General features: G+C 38.7%; 1 protein-coding gene across 2 annotated transcripts; it reads right to left on the reverse strand.

The window, feature by feature from the left end:
* Positions 1–1,254: 1,254 nt before the first annotated feature.
* Positions 1,255–17,897, reverse strand: EOGT (EGF domain specific O-linked N-acetylglucosamine transferase). 2 transcript variants are annotated; one of them, XM_010178144.1, is made up of 15 exons: positions 17,688–17,897; positions 16,627–16,727; positions 15,967–16,075; positions 15,781–15,875; positions 14,537–14,641; positions 13,279–13,385; positions 11,379–11,482; positions 8,661–8,753; positions 7,836–7,907; positions 7,214–7,300; positions 6,032–6,100; positions 4,676–4,737; positions 2,901–3,020; positions 1,779–1,881; positions 1,255–1,401 (listed from the first exon to the last, which is right to left on the reverse strand). In XM_010178144.1, exons 1-15 carry the CDS (start codon positions 17,895–17,897, stop codon positions 1,255–1,257), a joined length of 1,584 nt encoding a protein of 527 aa, XP_010176446.1. The 2 variants fall into 2 exon arrangements, with proteins under 2 accessions (XP_010176446.1, XP_010176445.1); XM_010178143.1 differs by having other exon boundaries at positions 16,627–16,743; positions 17,680–17,897.
* Positions 17,898–18,996: the final 1,099 nt, after the last annotated feature.

The following is an 18,996-nucleotide window of genomic DNA, read 5'->3' on the forward strand; positions in this document are numbered from 1 at the left end:
TGAAAACAGTGAACTATGCTACTGGCTTTGGAAGGGTTTTCAAAAGTTTTCTAGATTGACTTTTCAACATTTTAAGAAAATAAGAATATTAACAGATTAGGCTTTTAAAGACTCCAAAAACTAGGTTCCTCATGACTTCATTTCCTCTCAGCTGCAGCTGAAAGACACCCTGTACATCTTATCATTTGTCATAAAATAATAGAAGTCCATTCCCTTCAGCATCCTCAAAAAGACTCAAATTTTATTCTAATTTGCTCAGGTTTTCCATTGCAGAGTGCTGGTTTTTTTGTGAGAAAAAAAGTAGGAAACATCCAGATTACCTGAAGTTTTAAGTATTCACTTAGGAAAAGATTTATCTGCTTTGAGACAGAAGACTGACTAAACCTGAGCAGACCTGTTGTATTTTAGCATTTAAAACTACAGGGAGAAGAGTCAAAGTTTATATTTAAATGCAGAAAGATAAGACTCTGCTAACTTGAAAATGTTTCTAACCTTGAAACAGAAGTCTGCCGTGTCTGTTGAATCAAACAACAAAAGTTAAAGCTTGCTTTAACCACTTAATTTTTACCACCACTACTTTACAAAGAAAGATCTTCAAATCTACAAACAATACAGGGACAAGCACAGCAATGACATGGATGGTGATGGAGAGGAACTACCCAGCCATCCTGGAACCTCTGCATCATGTAACTCGACTGCAAACGACATACTGGGCAGTGTATTATAACAGGAAGCAATTCCTATCCAGAGTTTTACTTACAAGCACAGGATTATGGTATAAAAGCATCCAGTCTCTTAAGAAGAGGAACTGAGGAGCTCTGACAAGCCTATTTCATTCCCAGAGAGACTACCCTGAGAAACCAAGCTGTCACACTCCCCATTCTCTAGCATTTCCTCAGAGAACACTAGGCATAAACTATTACAAAATTAGTATCTACCCCAGAAAAACCTTACATGAAATGGATGGACATATCTTTGTATAAAGACAACTAGTTCAGAATTCAGAATGCAAAAACACAGTGAAAAAAAAACAGAAAGAGTTCTGAAAAATAGCTTTTATGTATCGAAAACTTGCAGAATTAAAGGCAGGGATTACAAAGATAAGGTGTGGCGCTAAGAAGGGGTTTGACAAGTTAATAATGGGTTATTTCCCTCGTAGAGGTTTAAGTGTTTCACACTAGCATTTTGCTTTATGTTGTTACAATATTTTCATGGAGCATTATTTAAAAATAGTATTTCAGTCAGAAGTCTGATTTAGAATTCATCATGTTTTACCCTAAACGGCCACTTGGAATGCTGTGAAACATGATTTGCAGCCAGAAGCACCAAGTACATAAATTCTTCCACATCAAAGGAGTAGTTTGTAAATTTTGGATGTTCTCCCAGTGTTGGGTGGTGTCCCTAGAAACATGAAATAAGGCCTTTTAGACAGAAAAAAAAAATACATCTTCTGTTCAAAAAGCAAGGAAAAAAAATGAGTATCTGCCATTTTAAATTATTATTTCTGATCCACTAATCTGCTCTGAGGCAAAGAGTCAGCAAAGGAACTGCATAACAGCAATGCTATGGACAGCTTGGATTAATGGCCAATTAATTTAATTTCTCTTCTTCCCTCAGCCATTAATATAAAATGATTTCTTAATCACAACAGGGAAGTTAATTTGGTCTAAAGAATGAAAATCATATTTCAAATATCAGAACATAGGTAGGTAAAGCAAGCCAACTTTTAAATGCTTCAAGTTATAACACCCCACCCTTCCAGCAGTGGCTGTCATTACCCGATCCTGAGGGAACACTTTATTCCTCTTTCTCCACGTGATGTAGTGGATGCCTCTCAGCCTTGCCAAATCCAGGTAACAACGTTCATCCTCACAATTGTACCTAGGAGCAGGCAGAAAAATCATATTTACCTACAGAGACTGTGCTGAAGTAACTGGGGTGAAACAGGAAATTATAGTAAAAAAAAAAAAACAACCCAACTTCAGGCCAAAACATTTGTTGTCCAGTTTTAAGGCACTGAAACCACGGACAAATTCTACTCCACTGAAAACAAGGGCTACCATCTGTTCTTGAGATGTGGCACAGGAAACAGTTTGAAGCACATCTGCATGTCAGGGATGTCCCTGTCCAGCTGCAGCAGCTCTTGGTCATGTTAAAAAAAAAACAAACCCTGAGCCTCTGAACTTACTTGGAGACTGGGCAAAATACTCTCAAGCCAAGTTTATCCTGCAAAGCACCAGCTCCACAGCCTTCCCACAGCAGGGGCTTTAAGTAGAATTTCCCAGGATGGAGAAGGCAGTGCTCTTCTGAGAAGTGTCCTGCACTTTTGTTTAGTTCTATAGAACCAGAGTGTCTAGGAACAACCATGCTTGGTGACAAAACATGTTTAAAAGGAAGCTACTAGAGAAATTTAGGTATAACAGAATGACATACAGCTGAACTTGGCCAGCAAGCTGGTGCTTGTGTCCTGAGCATAGGAAGGAGTATGTAAATAACCTTCAGGGATCTTCAACACCCTGGACATGCATCTTCTGTAATCAATTCACCTGGATCACCAAAATACCATTAGATCTCAGACTCATGAGGCAGAATCTAACCAGTGAGGCTTTCTTTTTTTTGCCATTTTCCCAAGCAATTGTTGACCAGGCTGCATTTTATTTATACAACAGGATCTTAAGAAATCACAGGCTAAATCTGTATGATATAATTACACAGTATTTTATAATGAAAGCTTCCTCATGTTCAATTCCCAGAAGAGACTGACAAAAATAGAGTCTAGACAAGGATGCAAGAGAAACATTCATAGTCAAATCCTAGCAAGGGAGAGTGCTTCATTAACATGTAAGAACAGAAATTAGCAGCTGTGGTACAAGCCAGGAAAGAGAGAGGAAGAAACTTACAGTTCGAAAACAACTGCCCAGTCTGGGAGAAAGAGCAAATGGGTAAGTCCAGCTCCATGCATCCCAATGAATATATCAGAGTTGTGGGTAATTCTCAATTGCTCTGAAAATTCAAGATCCCTGCAGACAACACAACAGAAATGGTGATCTGGCATGCCTGTCCATCTCAACAGGAATTAGTTACATGTAGAAAGCACAAAATTAACTTAAGGGAATCCTGAAAGAGAAAATTGATTTTTTTCAAGGAACAATACTAAGAATCACAAATGCTGCAGCCAGCAATAACTCAGCATGGAATTAAAAGAAATGAAGACAGTTTTCAAAACTTCACAGGAGTCTGTTCCAAAGCTTTGTTGTTTGTTTGGGTTTTTTTAAAACAAATTAAAGCTTTTGTAAGTTTCAGGGGTTTTTTACTTGCCTTATATAAAAAAAGCATCACTTCCTTTAATAAAAAATAAAACAAAACAAAAAAACAGGAGACCTAAACTGTTTTTCATGTACTTCAGAAGTGCAGAATTCCCACCTAAAGATGTGGATATCCAACCTGAACTTACGCATAGTGCATCAAGCAGAAATAAGGAGACCAGGCTTTTTTCAGCTCCTGGAACTCTCATTCGCTCCCATCCTTTAACTATAAGCTCCAAACAAAGTATTCTCTTTAAATGATCAGGTGTTATGGACTAAAGATATTTAATTGTAAGAGAAGACGGACAACTGGAAAGGGAAATTACAACAGGCTTCATTTGTGTACAAACAACTCATATATTAAAGAGGAAGAGAATAACATCCTCTCTGACCATTTGGAAGAGAGTAAAAAGAAACTGGTTTAAACAGCAACAAGAAAGTTTAAACTGTTCTTACTACTTTAAGGGCAGACATGAGGGAAATCCCTCTAACTATGGGGACAGTGATGCTGCAGGATAGCTCTGGAAATCTGTAATGCTGAATGGTACCACAAACAGTTTCAGCAAGCACAGAAATTGTGGAAGTATCACTTGGTCATGCTTTCAAGTGGGACGTCTAGACGCCCTCTCAAGGGTATCCACCCTCTTTATCATCAGACTGCTCAAGTGCTTTCATTGGCAGGGGGATCAAACAACTATCTCCTCAACTCTGTCTCTGCTTTGGTCAAAACACTGATCTCCCACTGCTGCTGCAGTTTCTCACTCTTCCTGCATGATCCACAACAGCACCACTGAGCAGACTGGAGCTGCTGCCATTTGGCACAGGCATACACCACTTGGGAACTTCTTCTTCAAGCCATTTCTTACCGGCACAATGCCTGGGCATCTGGGCACAACAAACTGACCTCAAGTGGTGTCTTCAGGGGCCACCAGAGTGGCAAATTACCTGAGTTATTACTCATTACTAAACTAAGAGTTATATAAAATAAGACACTAGTATCACATGAGAGAAACCCCTGTTGACCCACAGTTACTGCAGAGCATTAGCAAATCCATAAGGGTGATGGGAATACAGCTGGTTTTGTGAGAGGGGAAGTAACAGAAAGAAAAGCCATTCACTCATTGCTCATCACACAGTAGCTTTAACCTGAGCCTACAAACTCTAGAGATTCATTCCTGAGTAGTGCATCACAGGATGGGAGTGCTTAACCAGCTCACCCACCACTCCCTCACTAACATTCTTCCTTCCTTACCAGCTCCTGGATTTTGCAAAGGTTAGACATTGGGGCGTACATAGCTTTGCCTGCAAACAGCTTTCCCCAGCCACAGGCAGCATGAGATCACATTAGTTTCTTCTACCAACTTACGTACTTGTACTTGTAGTCTACCACTCTGACCTCCAACGTCGATACTGTTTTCAAAGCATTCACAAGCTAAGAAGGAAAAAAAAAACACAATTATTTTATGTTCTCCTTCAATTAATTCACCACCTGCACTCCTGATCATTTTACACACTCCTCCTCCTCACCGGGGAATTAAAATAAGTGAGACAGAACATACTGTCACTGCCATATGAAGGAGCAGTTCCCCTCCTTTTGTGCCTTCCCACCTAAGATACCTACATTATTCCCTGCAGAGGAGACTCAGATCTCCTGCACTCTTACAGAGCCACTGTTGATTTTTACGTGGTCCAGGACCCAAAACCACTCAAACTAGCAGGAGTTTTGCCAGGAATAGTGGGATGATGTGGTGGGATTTCTAAAAGATACTCCAATACCTAAAGCAGCAAATTGGTAGCTAGCAGGATTTTCAAAAATACCTTACTAGGTCAGATTCCTACTCACATGAAGAGTGAAACCAGGTTAGAGCCTGGACTTCTAACCTAAAAGGGCTTTTTCTAAGTCTCCAATCCATAGTCAGCAGAAGAGGGAGAAAGAGCCAAGTATTTTCTTTTTCAAAACTGTAGTAAAAATAAGATTAACTTCTCCCTTTCTGTCATGTGCTCATTACCAGCAAACACTATGTGCAGCAGTGTAAGCATGTGCTGTGGACAGCCTAGCAGATGAGGCACAAATCTAACCATCTGTCCTGCCACCGAGCTATTGCATCAAACAAGCCTCAGTTTCTCCCTACACAAGGTGGGGATGATAATGCCAACTCATTTCTGTCAGACACTAACAGCTCAAAATGAAGACAGGTATGAAAACATTAGATATTAGCATTTTACCACAAGAGAAGCTACACCACAAGTCCACTAAGTTGCATGAATCAAATATGTGACTCAATATGAAAATTCATTAAGTTTTGAAGGCACATACTCAGATACAATAGCTTATGCATTTTAATCTGCAAGCATAACAAAGGTTTTTGTTAGAACCTTCAACACTGGGGATGCTAGAAATAAAAGAGAGAATCTGAAAGTGAAATAATTTAATGTTATCTGAAGCTCTGCAGTGTCTGTTTGTTAAGAGGAAATACTTTTAGTATTACATCTGTAGTCTTCCACTGGATATTTAAAAAGGGCAGCAAGGTTCAGTGTCTAGTGCACAGAAATAGAGACTGACTAGAAGACATATTAGAAGAAATTAATATTAGCACTGAATGTATTTATCCAAGATTTGTCAGTAGACAGATCTCTTGGCTGTATCTGGGAAAAAAAAAAAAATCAATTCAATGAGCAAACTTTAACTTCTGATAAATTTGTTTTAAAAATAAGAAGGACTACACCTCATTCTGGTTTAGTATTTTCCGGTAATCTGTACTTCGTGAAAGTATTGTAACTCGAATTTTCCCATCCTAAAAAGAAAGAAGCAGCAGTGTATTAGGCAAAACTCACCAAAAAACCCCAAACACTTCTATATTTACTTTTGGCAATTATTTGAGCAACTAAATATCTTCCCTCCCCATGTAACAGATGATGTAACCACCTTAAAACTCACATCATATTTTCCAACAGAATAAAAGTGTCAAAAACTTTGTGAAAGTCTGACTATTTACAAAGAATAAAACATTTTCTAAAAGATTTATTTTATTCAGTACAAAAGAGTCTTTGTATCACACATTATACAGCAGTTTTTGAAAGCAAGAAAGCAGCTTTCAGGATGACTTGTGCACAAGATCCTTGGAAAAAAAATATTTTACTTCTATAACAGTTCCTTCTTTTACCTCTTTAAATTAATTGGACTCAAAGGGATAAGGGTTCCAAGTGAAATAAAGAGATTTAACTGCATGACTCCCATTAGTGTCAGCAGGAGAAGCATAACTAAATGCCTGTGCAGTGCTTTGAATGCGTGTCCCTCAGCGATAATATGTAGGCTACTCTAGCAAATCCCTCAAGAAGCCCAGAACTGCTGTATCCATCAATGCAGCCATTGCAACCATCTGCAAAAACTACCAGTGTGGACCACAGAGAAGCCCAGGGCCAGACAGATGGTACTGGGCAGAGATCAGAAGGACCAGATTCAATCATTTCCTCCTCTGTTTTGAGCTCAGCAGTAATTATGAGGATCGATAAAGAGCATTGCTCTGTGGGATCCTCTCTGCTGGACCTAAGGACAGCACCTTGTCAGCACGCTAAAGAACAGACCACGTGCCATGTATCTTGCTTAAATAGGAAGGACACAAAGGCCTTGAGCACAGGAGATGGGGAAGAGATCCTAGGGTGGGAAGGAGGATGTTCTTCTAAAGTCTGTCCTATGGAAGTTAACACCATGGCAACTTTCACAAACATACACAAATGTTTGCTGAAGGCCTTTACAGAACAGGCTGACTTACTAGAAGAAAATCCCAAGGAAAGGACAAAAAGTGCACAATATGCCCTTATTCCCCACTGGGTCCAGCTTGTTCATGCTCTTTCTCTGTTAGGAGCCATCAGCTCCATATTACAACTTTATTATTCAGTTATCTTACCTTGGGTCCTTCTTGTGTGATATTTAATCTATGTAACACATGCTGAGAAAATGCTCTAAATAGCCCTGTACCATGACAGCCAGAGATCTGAAAATTAAAAAAGCAACTGTTAATATAAAAAGTTACTTTGCTCAGAAAACCTCTCTCTGTGATCAGTCTTTTGCCATTCTTGTGCAACAAAAGCCTGCATGCACCGCACTAAACACGACACTATTCACTGCAACACAAGTCGTACCTTCATTTAGAAAGAAATATAACTCTCTCCACAGTTTTACAGCCTGAATGCCTGAGCTAATACCTCCGGGAAAGTTGGTCAGTGTACAAGCTCTTGTGCTCTGCAAAAATACCACTAAGTCCACAGTGCCCACCCATTAAAGAGGAATAATAAACATCTCATGAACTGTGACACAGGAGATTGCACACAACAAGTTACTATCAGTCAGCTAAAGTCACTCCAAAATCCTAATCTTTCGGGAAGGTGGTTCCATCTGGAGTCGCACAGACTCTCAGTGCAGTACATTTCAGGATAGCTCAGCTGGATATTTGAGACACTCATTAGCTCAGATTTCATAGTGACACACACACATCTAGTTAACACAGTGGATGGATACAAAGAACTCACCAGCGGTGTGTTATAAAACAAGCCGTATCGCATTCGAGGCAGTAATGAGAAAACGGCTTCTTTAAAGCAAACCTGCAAAGGAAGATCACAAGAAGTTACACTGCTCTGCTACCTTCCGCTGGCACATCCCCGGCTCATTCAGAGGGATCGTTGCTTATAATGAGCTGGCAATTACATGCTCCTGTCAAGAACATTCTCACTTCCTTGACTGTGCAAATGAATAGAACGGAGACAATACTGATCCCAAAAGAGCTCTCACTTAGGATGCTACAGATGTAAGTGTGGGAAGAGGTAAAAAAAAACCCCACCCCCAAAGCAGAACAAACATGAACTAAATAGAAGAAAACAAGTAGAGTTTAAGACAGGCTTTAAGAGATTAAAATGAGCTCTGAATGAATGGGTACATTTTTTTGTCGGGAATAAAAATTTTTGGAATGATAAGCAGCAGGTATACTAACAGTTGGAGGGGAAGATAAACATCTCAGTAGGAAGCAGAAGACTTAGAAAGACAGTAGCATTTGAAAACCCTTAACTTCAGTAGTGGGTCCTGCAGAAGTGAAACCAATACATAAACATCACCTCTCAGAAGACACAAAAGCTAGGTCCATCTATATAAAGCATAAGCATGCCACAGAATCAGGTTACAGTTCTGTCTCTAGTTTGTAAGGTAGAACACTAATATTACACAAATTAAACATGCATGGGAAGTATTAATGCTTTCCTCTGAAACACCCGTATCCACAAGCAGCTTGAGAAGCTGTCATATTTGCTACCAACTGACTATGAACTCAAAAAAAATAAAATAAATACAATAAAAATCCATACCCTTTTAGAGTCAAAAGTTTTCAAGTGTATTATTTCATAGTTAGTAAATGCCTTCCATGTCTCACTGAACAGGTCACCATAGCCATACGAGCTCTAGGAGGAGAGGAAAAAACAGAGCATAACAATTACATAAATGTATATAAAAATTCTCTTCCTGGATTACAAGTTCTATATATGAGTTTTAACATACAGTTAATATATGCATCAGCACCATGGGACCTAAGACAGCCTAGCACAGAACACAGAGGTTACAGAATGCCAAACCCTGCGTTTACCATGGCAGTTAACTCAAATTACCTGTCAGGTAGTTAATTTTTAAGAAAATAGTTCTATAAATCAGCTATCTAGACAAGTTTTTCAGCAGCACACTAAAATTTCTGCATTAGGAGCAAGAATTACCTACTGCTTTCCCCAGAGACAACAGAACACAAGTTAAATTTGAAGTAACAGAAACATAGGGATGGCATCAACCTTGACTCCTGAGACTAAAAAACCACCTGGGAATTTAAGTGCAGCAGTAATGCTTGAAGCAAAAAGTCACAAGAAGTTTGGTTTACATTTACTTCTCTTTTGAGATGGTCACCTGCACCACAAATCGAAGGTAATGATCTGATTTGATGGAAAAGAAAGCCAGGAAACTAGGTGTTGCATTACTTTGCCAAGCTACCACAAAGTTTCTCTTCAGTGCAGTATAAAACTTTCCTCTCTGCAGCAATTGTCTGCGGAACCTTTTAAGAATCATCTACTCCCTGCAGCATTAGCCCAGCAGCAGGGGCCCTTGCCTTCAAATCTGTAACATTTCCTACACATATGAGGGCTAAAAGTCACCATCTCTTGCTCTTTGAATGCAGTTAAATGTGACCTCAGTAGCCCTGGTACAGATTCTTGCTTAAAGCTTCTTTTCAACTCTGGAGCTGGTTCAGGCTGCCTGGAAAGTTACATGGAAACATTCTCAACAAGAAACCTGAGAAAGAGACTACAAATGCCCACAGAGAGAGCAGACATCTACTGAAACGTAAGAGAATCTAAAGGGTGCCAGATTTCCTTCACTTGAAAAGGTGTTTCCTTCCCCTTCTTCTGCCATTAAGTTTTAATTAATTTTACAACCCATACTACTTTCTGGCCATCTGTACTACAGTAACTACTCTTCCAGATTAGAAGTAGAGAAACTGATCTTCAAAGCTGTAAGTGCTACTTTCTAACTGAATCTGCTCTCCTTAAAAGTGCTTTACAAATACTGCTTTCCTGTATTTGCAGAGAAACTCTGCAAATCAACACCCAGTGGATTTCCTACTCATTTTCTGCTTTGTTTAACCTACATCTAAGAGCATTACTGTTTAATAAGAACACTGTACTGATTCTACTGTAGCTAGAAAGTATGGCCAAATCTAATTACATCAAGGGGAAAAAAAAATTTAAAAAGAGAGAATGAATAATAAGCTCAAGTCCATCTTTTGAGCAGCAAACAGTCCATCAGCAGTTAGTTGGTGCCATCATCTGGTTGCACATGGTAATGAACTCAACCAAACTGTGCAGGTAAGACACGTTTAAAATGATAGCACTGTGAGAGTACTTACTTTGAACGGTACATTTGAGTTATTTGAATCAATAATGCAATGTAAGAAAAAGAGTTGCCTTTCAAAGTCATTTACAGCGCTGCCTGACACATCTGATCTCCAGAAAGTCATCAGAGCTGGATTAACAGGTACCTGTATAATATCTAGAGAGCTTGCTTATCTGGCAGGTGCATTTATTTTAGCTTTCAAAATGTAAGAGAACTAGAAAAAAGGGTCTCTTCTAGCCAAAGAGGTTTCTTATTAAATAGCAAGCAGTGAATATTTGCAGTTCTCTATTGAATATTAGTTGTCTAGCAGTATATACTCAGAAAGAAAACACAGTATTTTATGAGAACAAGACAGGCAGGGGACAGTATCACAGTCAAGAACTGTGTTATTTCTAGACCTGATTATACATGTTATCTGGCATGTTCCAAATTGCCTAGTTTTCTGTTGTTTAGTTTAACACTCTCCTAGACAACATAACTACTAGCCAGTAAAACTAATACTACTCTTAAACACAGTCATGGTTTCAACTCAGCAGTGCAACAGAAATAGCCCCACTTAAAAACTTGTTTTATATGTCACCACAGCATTCTAGGAGGTGATTGAGAAAAGTAACTGCAAGAAAGCCATATAAAGGAATATAAAGGAATTCCATATAAAGGAATTAAGTATTAGACCCTGGTTTTATATATATATGTATACGGATTTCATTTAGTTGTTTTCTTTATTACAGGCTGCACATTACTGATTTAGAAAGATGCAAGGCTGCATTTCTTTTTTAAATATAGAAGAAACAGTTTTGAGTAAATCTACTTCAGTATTCTCTGAGAATAAAAAAGTCTACAGAAAACACCATGAAATGTTCAAATGCCACATATTAGAAATACAGATCATGTTATTTTTGAGGTCACACCAAAAAGAAAGGCATAATTATGTTCTAGCAAAAGATGAGCTATGGAGTAGTGTTCAAACAGTACATGGTTTGTTGTAGAAAATCTGTCACCAAACTATTGTTCATATACCTGTATTAACAACTTATCAGTTCTACATGGCTAAGCCCACAAGAAAGGTAAGAATTGGCTACTGAAAGCTTCAGAGTCTCTATAAAGCAGAAATCCAACCCATTACAAATAGGTTAAAAGCACAGCAGACTTACAGTGTCCCACATGACTATGTTGACATCAGTACTGAAGGAATTATTAATATGCTGTGTAATATAAAGATTGACGAAATCACAGAAGTGATGGTACATATTAACACCTGAGAAAGAAAGAATTGTTAGCAAAATATTACATTACTCACTCCACTTTTTATTAGTTCATGCATTTTTTCCTCATTAGTATCCTGCATTTTATATTAGTTTTCCTCTGCTTCTGATCGAATGCTTCTTAGACACCCTAAAAAAGCAAATCTTTAAAGGGAAGAAATCAAGGTAAGAAATCTGAAGTAAAACATGTCTGTAAAAAGTTCAGAGAAATGAGAAGAGCAGCCAAAAGACAGCAAAAGAAAAACATCAGTTTCACATGCTATATCTCATTACAGTCTGCAGCTGCTTTCTGGAGTACGGAACAGCAACTACTGCTTTAACAATAGCTAGTTAAACATAAAGGAAACACTAAAAACAGGCCTTAGGCACTGATCTCAGTTCTGCTTTATTAGGGTTAAGGGAGGCTCTGTCTGCAGGACTACAAGACACAACTTGTACTTGCACATGGGCCAAAGCCCAAATAATCGCTCAGGTTTTTTTCTCAGAGCATTCTTGTTCATTCTTGGTTTCTTAAGGCATTAGCTTAAAACCATGGTGCATATAAAGCCACCATGAAACAAAGGAGGCAACATAGTCCAGTTTCCTTGCTAGTGAAGACCAGATCCCAGTTTTGGAACCATGTGCACACAGCCCCTGTTTCTAAGCTTCTGACCAAAAAAAGCTGCCATGATAGGAACTAGCTGCCAGGCTTCCTACACTGCTCAACAGCAATTTTCCTCCACCTCCTCTAAAGCAGAGGAGCTGGACAAAAATCACTTCCTGAGCCACAGCTAGACCACCCTGCCCAAAGGTACAAACTGACAGCACAGCAACTCTTCCACAGTAACTGTTCAGCCAGTGACCAGCAACAACTTCACTTAAATTAGAAGATACTGGCCTGCCCAATCCAGTTTACAGTCACATTGTGTTGCAGGGTCAGAACACAGCAGACAACTACCCAGTTGAAACCATAGCTTACCCCACAGCAGCTTGTTTGTATGTCTACAACCTGAACATTTAACATTTGTCTGCAAAATATGCTGCATGAACAAAAAGGCTGGTGAACTTCAAAAAATTTCAGATCTCACTTGATGATTCCTAAAGATGCTTGGGTGCTGTCCCTCTCATGAATTTTGGTGTAGCGTTGCACAGCACTCACCACAGCTCTCTGTAATGAGATCATTAACTTTCTTCCTGCAGTGGCTTTTCACCTAACTTTGAAAGTTTAAGATTAAAACAAGGTTATGTTTCATTTTTGTGTGTTTTGGCTTTTCTGGGATGGGTGAAGGGAAACATTTTAATCAACTAACAAAGCTTACTCCCTTGAACTTTGTCTTTGAAAGTTGTTTCCTCTTTCTTATCATTCAATACACATAGAATCCTCAATTACTGAGCACATACTACAAGACACATACGTTGTGTTTCATGGTATGAAAACCATCATCCAGAAACATAGCTAAAAATCAAAGATTCTGTACAGAAAAGTCTTTGGCACTAAGTCAAGGACTCTGTCAAAACATGGTCAGGAGTCAATGACTGTGCAAAACAAGTAGGAGGAATTTTTTTCTGATTTATTTATTTATAACCTGTGGCAAAATGTAAGGATTTAAATCTAAGTTTCCAAGTTGATCAATGCAACCACAAAAAAAAAGAAATAAATTAAAAGTCATGTCATTTATCAAAAATAAAAATATATTACAAGTCAACTTGACAATCACAAAGGCATCATGTAGATGGGCAAGTTGGATATGGGGTCTTTTTACTGCAGTACTGTAGGATAAAAAAAAAATAAACTAAAAATACCAATTACCTGCATCTAATTTCATGAAGTACGTTGGCTTTTCAATAACAACATCACACTTCCCATCTTCTAGGGGCCTGAAGTTTAATGCAGTAAATGTCTGGAGTTCTGCAAACCTACCAAGATTCAATCACACAGAACATGCTTTGTCATTAACACACTTAAAACAAATGTACTTCATACATCGAAGATTTAGTAACTGTTCATCCAGCTGATTTAACAGCACTGCTGAGAAATGATCGAGTCTGACAATTAAAATGATTGGAAATTGTAATGGAAGGTTCTTCACGTTATGAGCTTCAAGAGGTTAAACACCGCCTTTGATCTCAGGAGGGAACAGCATCTTTGATCTACAAATCAAGGCAGTAGGGATGTAACAAAGAGCCTTGGAGCCTAGATCCGTGGGTCTGTCCAACTTGATCTGCATTGCCAAAGACACTTCAGCAAGATCTTCGTGCTTTGGTCAGAATAATGAATGTAGATGCAATATTTATTATTCCTGGATCTAAATAAGGATGAGCAGTTAAGATGACAACAGCAGGTAGAGAAGAAAAGTCTTTTCCTCCTCTGCAGCTGTTGTTAACTGAAATTGACCACCAATGTAACATAAGAAAAAAATGAAAACATGAGAAAAGCACAAGAATGAATTCTTATATGGACCTTAATGGCTCCAATTCCTTCATGTTTCATCAATTAGCTGGCAACGCAGCTTTGAAATACTAATGTGTAACTTGTGATCCTTAACTAGCTACCACAAAACACCCTCTGCTCTTCCCACTTGGCCTGTTGTGTATTGCCCATTTCACATTCCAAACGCAGGCTCCCTGGGAACACCTATGAATATGTATCCAGATCGGTCATTGCATTGGCCCCAACATCACCAAGGACTGCGTGAACTAAGACACAAGAGTGAACTTCAAGGCATTTCACAACAAAACAATTGTCTTCTTCTACAGGTAGATCAGGCATACAACCAGCATCTCATCCAGAAAACACCTGGAGGTCAGAACTTCAAATTACAAGATGTTTTCATATCTTTTGCTGCTGTAAATTAGGCAGGAGGCAATTACACATAGCATCATTCAGAACATTCTGTTTGGATGTAATTACCAGAGGTATCTTACGTGGACTCTCAAACTGACTTTAGAAAGGAGCAACTATTTCCTCGGTATGAAATCCCCTACACACAACTGCTAGTGCCAAAGGAAAAAAATAAGAAAGAATTAGTATAGCAAACTCGGAAGCAGCCTTGACAAGTGTTTCTTACCAAGACTGCAGAGGGCTCTTGCGCTGACCTTCAGCCAGAAATGCTTCAACGTCAAGGGTGCAATGACCTCCAATTTCTCCCTTCTGGAAAAAGTCTTCTTTGAATCTAATGCAAATTAGTAAAAATCTATCAGCTTTTGTGCAACAGTGTCACAAGTGTTCTGCAATCTCCATAACATACTCAAGCCAGTGCTAGTTAGTCCCAATTCAGCAAGGTGCTTCATATATATTTAAAACCTGAGTATTTTCTTCAGCATAAATCAAGCATTTCCCGTGATTCCCAAAGATAGTGATGGCCTTGGAGTTCATCAGTTCAGAAAACAGCACTAATCCACCCAGAATGTTATTAGGAATCATTTTCACATACCCAAATGAGTAATTTAATTAGACTTTGCTACATGATTACTTACAGGAGTATCATTAGTTGTGATTTTTGTTTGTTTGTTTTTAATAACAATTTCTCACTGACATTCACCTCAGATTTCACAACTTAGTTAGTAACCCAACAATTTTATACAACATATGAAGAATGAGATATAAGAACAGGTTTCATGAAAAGAAAAAAAAATTGCCAAATACAAGTACTCTCTAAATTAGCTTTTAGGATAGGCTGAGAGATGACAAAACCCATTCTGAAGGGTATCAGCATCACAGTCATGAACCAGCTTTTTTCCAGTCACATGCCCAAGACACTGACTTCAAAGATAAGGCAAAAGGAAAATGGGTGATGTCAGCCTCAGTGGTATGGGGTTTTTACTCAGTTTTCCAATATGCAGCATTTTAATTTGGGATGTGGGAGATCCAGGTTCAGATCTCCCTTCAGTCTCACTGTATCTAAAGATGCAGTTCCTCATTCTGGGATAAAGGCACCTAACATAGGAAAGGTCTTCTCAGTGCCTGATACAAAAACAATTCTACTTGGCACATCACTTGATCAAGAAAGGATGTGACTGAAGACACAGAAAAGCTTTCCTCTCTTCCACCAGAAGGGAGGATTTCAATCACCCACCATCATTCCATAAAACTGAGAGCTTAGGTCTTTAAATAACTTGTACTGCTGATGACAGCAGCAGCAGACAGCAGCAGTCAAGCATCTGAGATGCAGATCTCAACAGGACTTCAGCAACAAGCCTCTGATCAGCAGTAAAGCTCATGGCAACAAGCCCATCAGCTTTGTTAAACAAATCCTGAAGTCCTTTTCCCTGCCATCCCCTGGTTTTACTATAACATAAGCAAATCAGAGACCTGTCATGGTTTCTCTTTACAGTTCGTAAATCAATGTACAAGTTTGTTGCTCTGCAATGCTGAAGGTACTGAGAACAGGTCAGAGATGAATCTCCCTGTTAAGACAAGAACCAGTAGGATTTCGTCAATAACAAAAACTATGTTGAAAAAACAGTGAAAAGCATCTTATCTATCAGAAATACCTACTGTTGCTGCAGGCTTACAGTGGGTTTTCATTTCATTGAGCCTCTCTCGAACGTAACCAAAGTCAGCTTGTTTCCAGAATATCTGCTGGGCTGTCTCAATGTCACTTGCCCTGATGTATGAAGGAGAGAGGAGAAAAATCAAGGTCCATTGCTAAATTCTAGTAATAACTTTAACAAATAACTTTTTTTTTCTACTGAAAGTCGAACAGAAGAGCCACCCAGTTACTTTATTGACATTTAAGATGCAAAACAGGAAGCAACTTATCAGCTGCATTTAAGTGAAAACATCAATGACAATTTAAAGCTATTCTCCCATAAAAGGGTATAAATTTTTTAAAATATTTTTCCTTTGTTTTTAAAGCTAAGAAAGGAAATCTAGAGTTATTTTAGGAATCTCAATTCAAGGCTAAACCAGAATAATGAAAACATCATGGCAGGAAGCATTTCAAACAGTATTTTCTTCCTTAAAAAGTTAAATTTTAAAAATCATGTTGAAAGACATATGTTATCTATAAATAATAAATACACACCTATATATCCACACATACATCCACAAAACTAAATATCACAACAATGTTAACTTCACAGCTAATATGAAAGTGAGCACTATACTTTTTTTTTTTTAATATATTGTACTTTATACATTTAAAATGAAACTTACCATCCAGTTTCAACATAATCACACACTGGGTAACTGAACCTGTAATCTGATTTGCAAGATTTCTCATAACCCCAGCAGGATTTTAGTTTCTTCAAGTATTTCTGTAACACAGAATAACTGGATCAGGTTATGCGACAGCAAAATAGGAAATTACTTCAGTTAGTTGTTAGCTTATGAACTACCTCTTGCTAATAAATCTTGCATTAAAGGCTTTCAGTTTGGTTTGTTTTCAAATGGGGTTTCAGAAAGAATCCTCAGATTCTTTGTGCACAACAGAGGCTCCAAAAAAAGGACACACATGCACAGCAACATTATCCTTGTCTTTTAATAAGTCTGTTCCAGGACAACTGCTTTTCCTGACCCAGTGAGTAGGGTTCCAAAATGTTCACATCGCTGACAGATACAGATGACAAAGATAAACTCACACAGAGCACAGCGGTCCAAGCTCCAGGCTGAGGGTACCACTGCTCCCCAGGCAAATCCAGAAACATTGGCTTCTGCAGTGCTGTAGGAAGGCAGAGAAGGGGGAGCACAGCTCCCACCCTCAGCTCTATGAAGCAGTTCCAGCCTGAGAGACACTAGAATTCCTCCTGAGCCACATGAGGCCCAGATCCTCAGGTTCACTGTCCCTGCTTCAGGTGAAGGAATGATGTGCAACCACAGGGTAAGATTAAATCAGCATTTCATTGATTTGCCTACACTCTTGGCACTTCTGCAAAAGTACTTCAGCATGCTAAAAATCAGAGGCCTAGAAACTACTGACTATACTTAGTTCAAACACCTTTCATATGCATGAGAGTCATTTAGATGAAGTCATTAAGATCATTGTTTCAGCTCTGTAACAATTAAAAGAGGGGAAAAAAATCATTGCAAAATGGTACTTTACAAATCTAGTATCAGATTCAGGAAGAGTCTCTGTACAACTATTTCAAGAGCAGCATTTCCAGTTCCCAATGAAACCGACTCACTGGCAAGGACACCAATGTCTAACTGCTATGACTTCAAGAATAAACCACCCCAAAGTTACATTGGAACAAACAAACAAAGAAAAGCAAACCTACTTTATATGGGCAGTGAGAGTCTTGCTTACAGATGCCAGCAATATGCCGATTATTGTGCAGAAAGTAAGGAATATGTTCATCTGGCAAGTTGATAGCTTTGTAGCTATATAATGGCTCTTCCAGAATGTTTTTTAATTCAGTAAGATTTTCAGCTTGGGAATTAGCCAGGATTTCTTGCAGTAGCAATCCAAACGCAAGCAACATGAACATGGCAACCTATGAGTTCTGTACTTATTAAAAGAAAGAAAAAAAAGACACTTAACATTTCTGCAGCATAGCACATTTCAAGCATAATAGCCAATATTCAGCCAAAATCAGTCATATACTCAAAGAATTTGTACTTCTGTTTCTTTTTCCTATGAAAAGTAAACTTTCACTAAGGGACTAGACTGTACAACGTCAGGATTATCTTTGAATCATTAGTCATTGAGGGTTATTACGCACTAACGACTCACAGTCAAACTAAAATGGGTGTGTTTATTTTAGCTAAATCCCAAAGGATCTTGAGAGTTCAAATGTGGAAACTAAGTATAGATCATATAATATCCAGACTGCGGGAAGAAAATGTAGAAGCACTGGGAGGGGGAAGGGTGAGAAGAGGAGGAATTTTAGTTTAAAAATAAGTATTCAAATAATACATTTCAGAAGAAACTAATAATTAGCCACAGGAAAACTATGCAGTCATAAAAAAAAAATGGTCAAACTTAAGTCTGTTTCAGGATGCTTATTTTTAATATTAACATCATGTTAAAGAAACTTTGAATACTGAGTTATATACTTGCAACCACAGGCCCACACATATCCATATACTCTAAAGCAGAGTGGATACCTTTCTAGTAATACAACTTCTCATCAAATACTTTTGAACTATTAAACTTCCTGGAAAAAAAAAAAATAGATGGTCTGTATCTAAAAATCCTTTTTTGGCATTATAATTTGCCAAAATTTGCATGCTCGCTCAGAACTGAAGCCTTTAGCGATATTCCTACCATCCAAGTAGTTTTACCTGTTTGGTTTGAGGAGAACTGCTTCAGATTTCCCAGTACACGAACCTAGTGGTGGCAGTGAAGAAAGTCGAGTTAAATGTGTTTTGCACAAGGAGGTTTCGTCAGAACACAGTCCTGCTTCTGGAGAGAAATTCACAGCGATGAGAGCAGCCTTCCAACAGCCCGGGAGCACTGCTGACCCCGCTGGGTATTCGGATTCCTGCGAGAAAAGGGCTTCCCACCCCCCCTGGCACCCACCCCGGGGTGTGGAGGGCTCTCGGGAGGATCTCACCACACCCCATCCCCAGCTCAGACCCAACGCT

The sequence above is a fragment of the Antrostomus carolinensis genome, unplaced genomic scaffold, assembly GCF_000700745.2.
Source record: "Antrostomus carolinensis isolate BGI_N321 unplaced genomic scaffold, ASM70074v2 scaffold2341, whole genome shotgun sequence".
Lineage (NCBI taxonomy): Eukaryota > Metazoa > Chordata > Aves > Caprimulgiformes > Caprimulgidae > Antrostomus > Antrostomus carolinensis.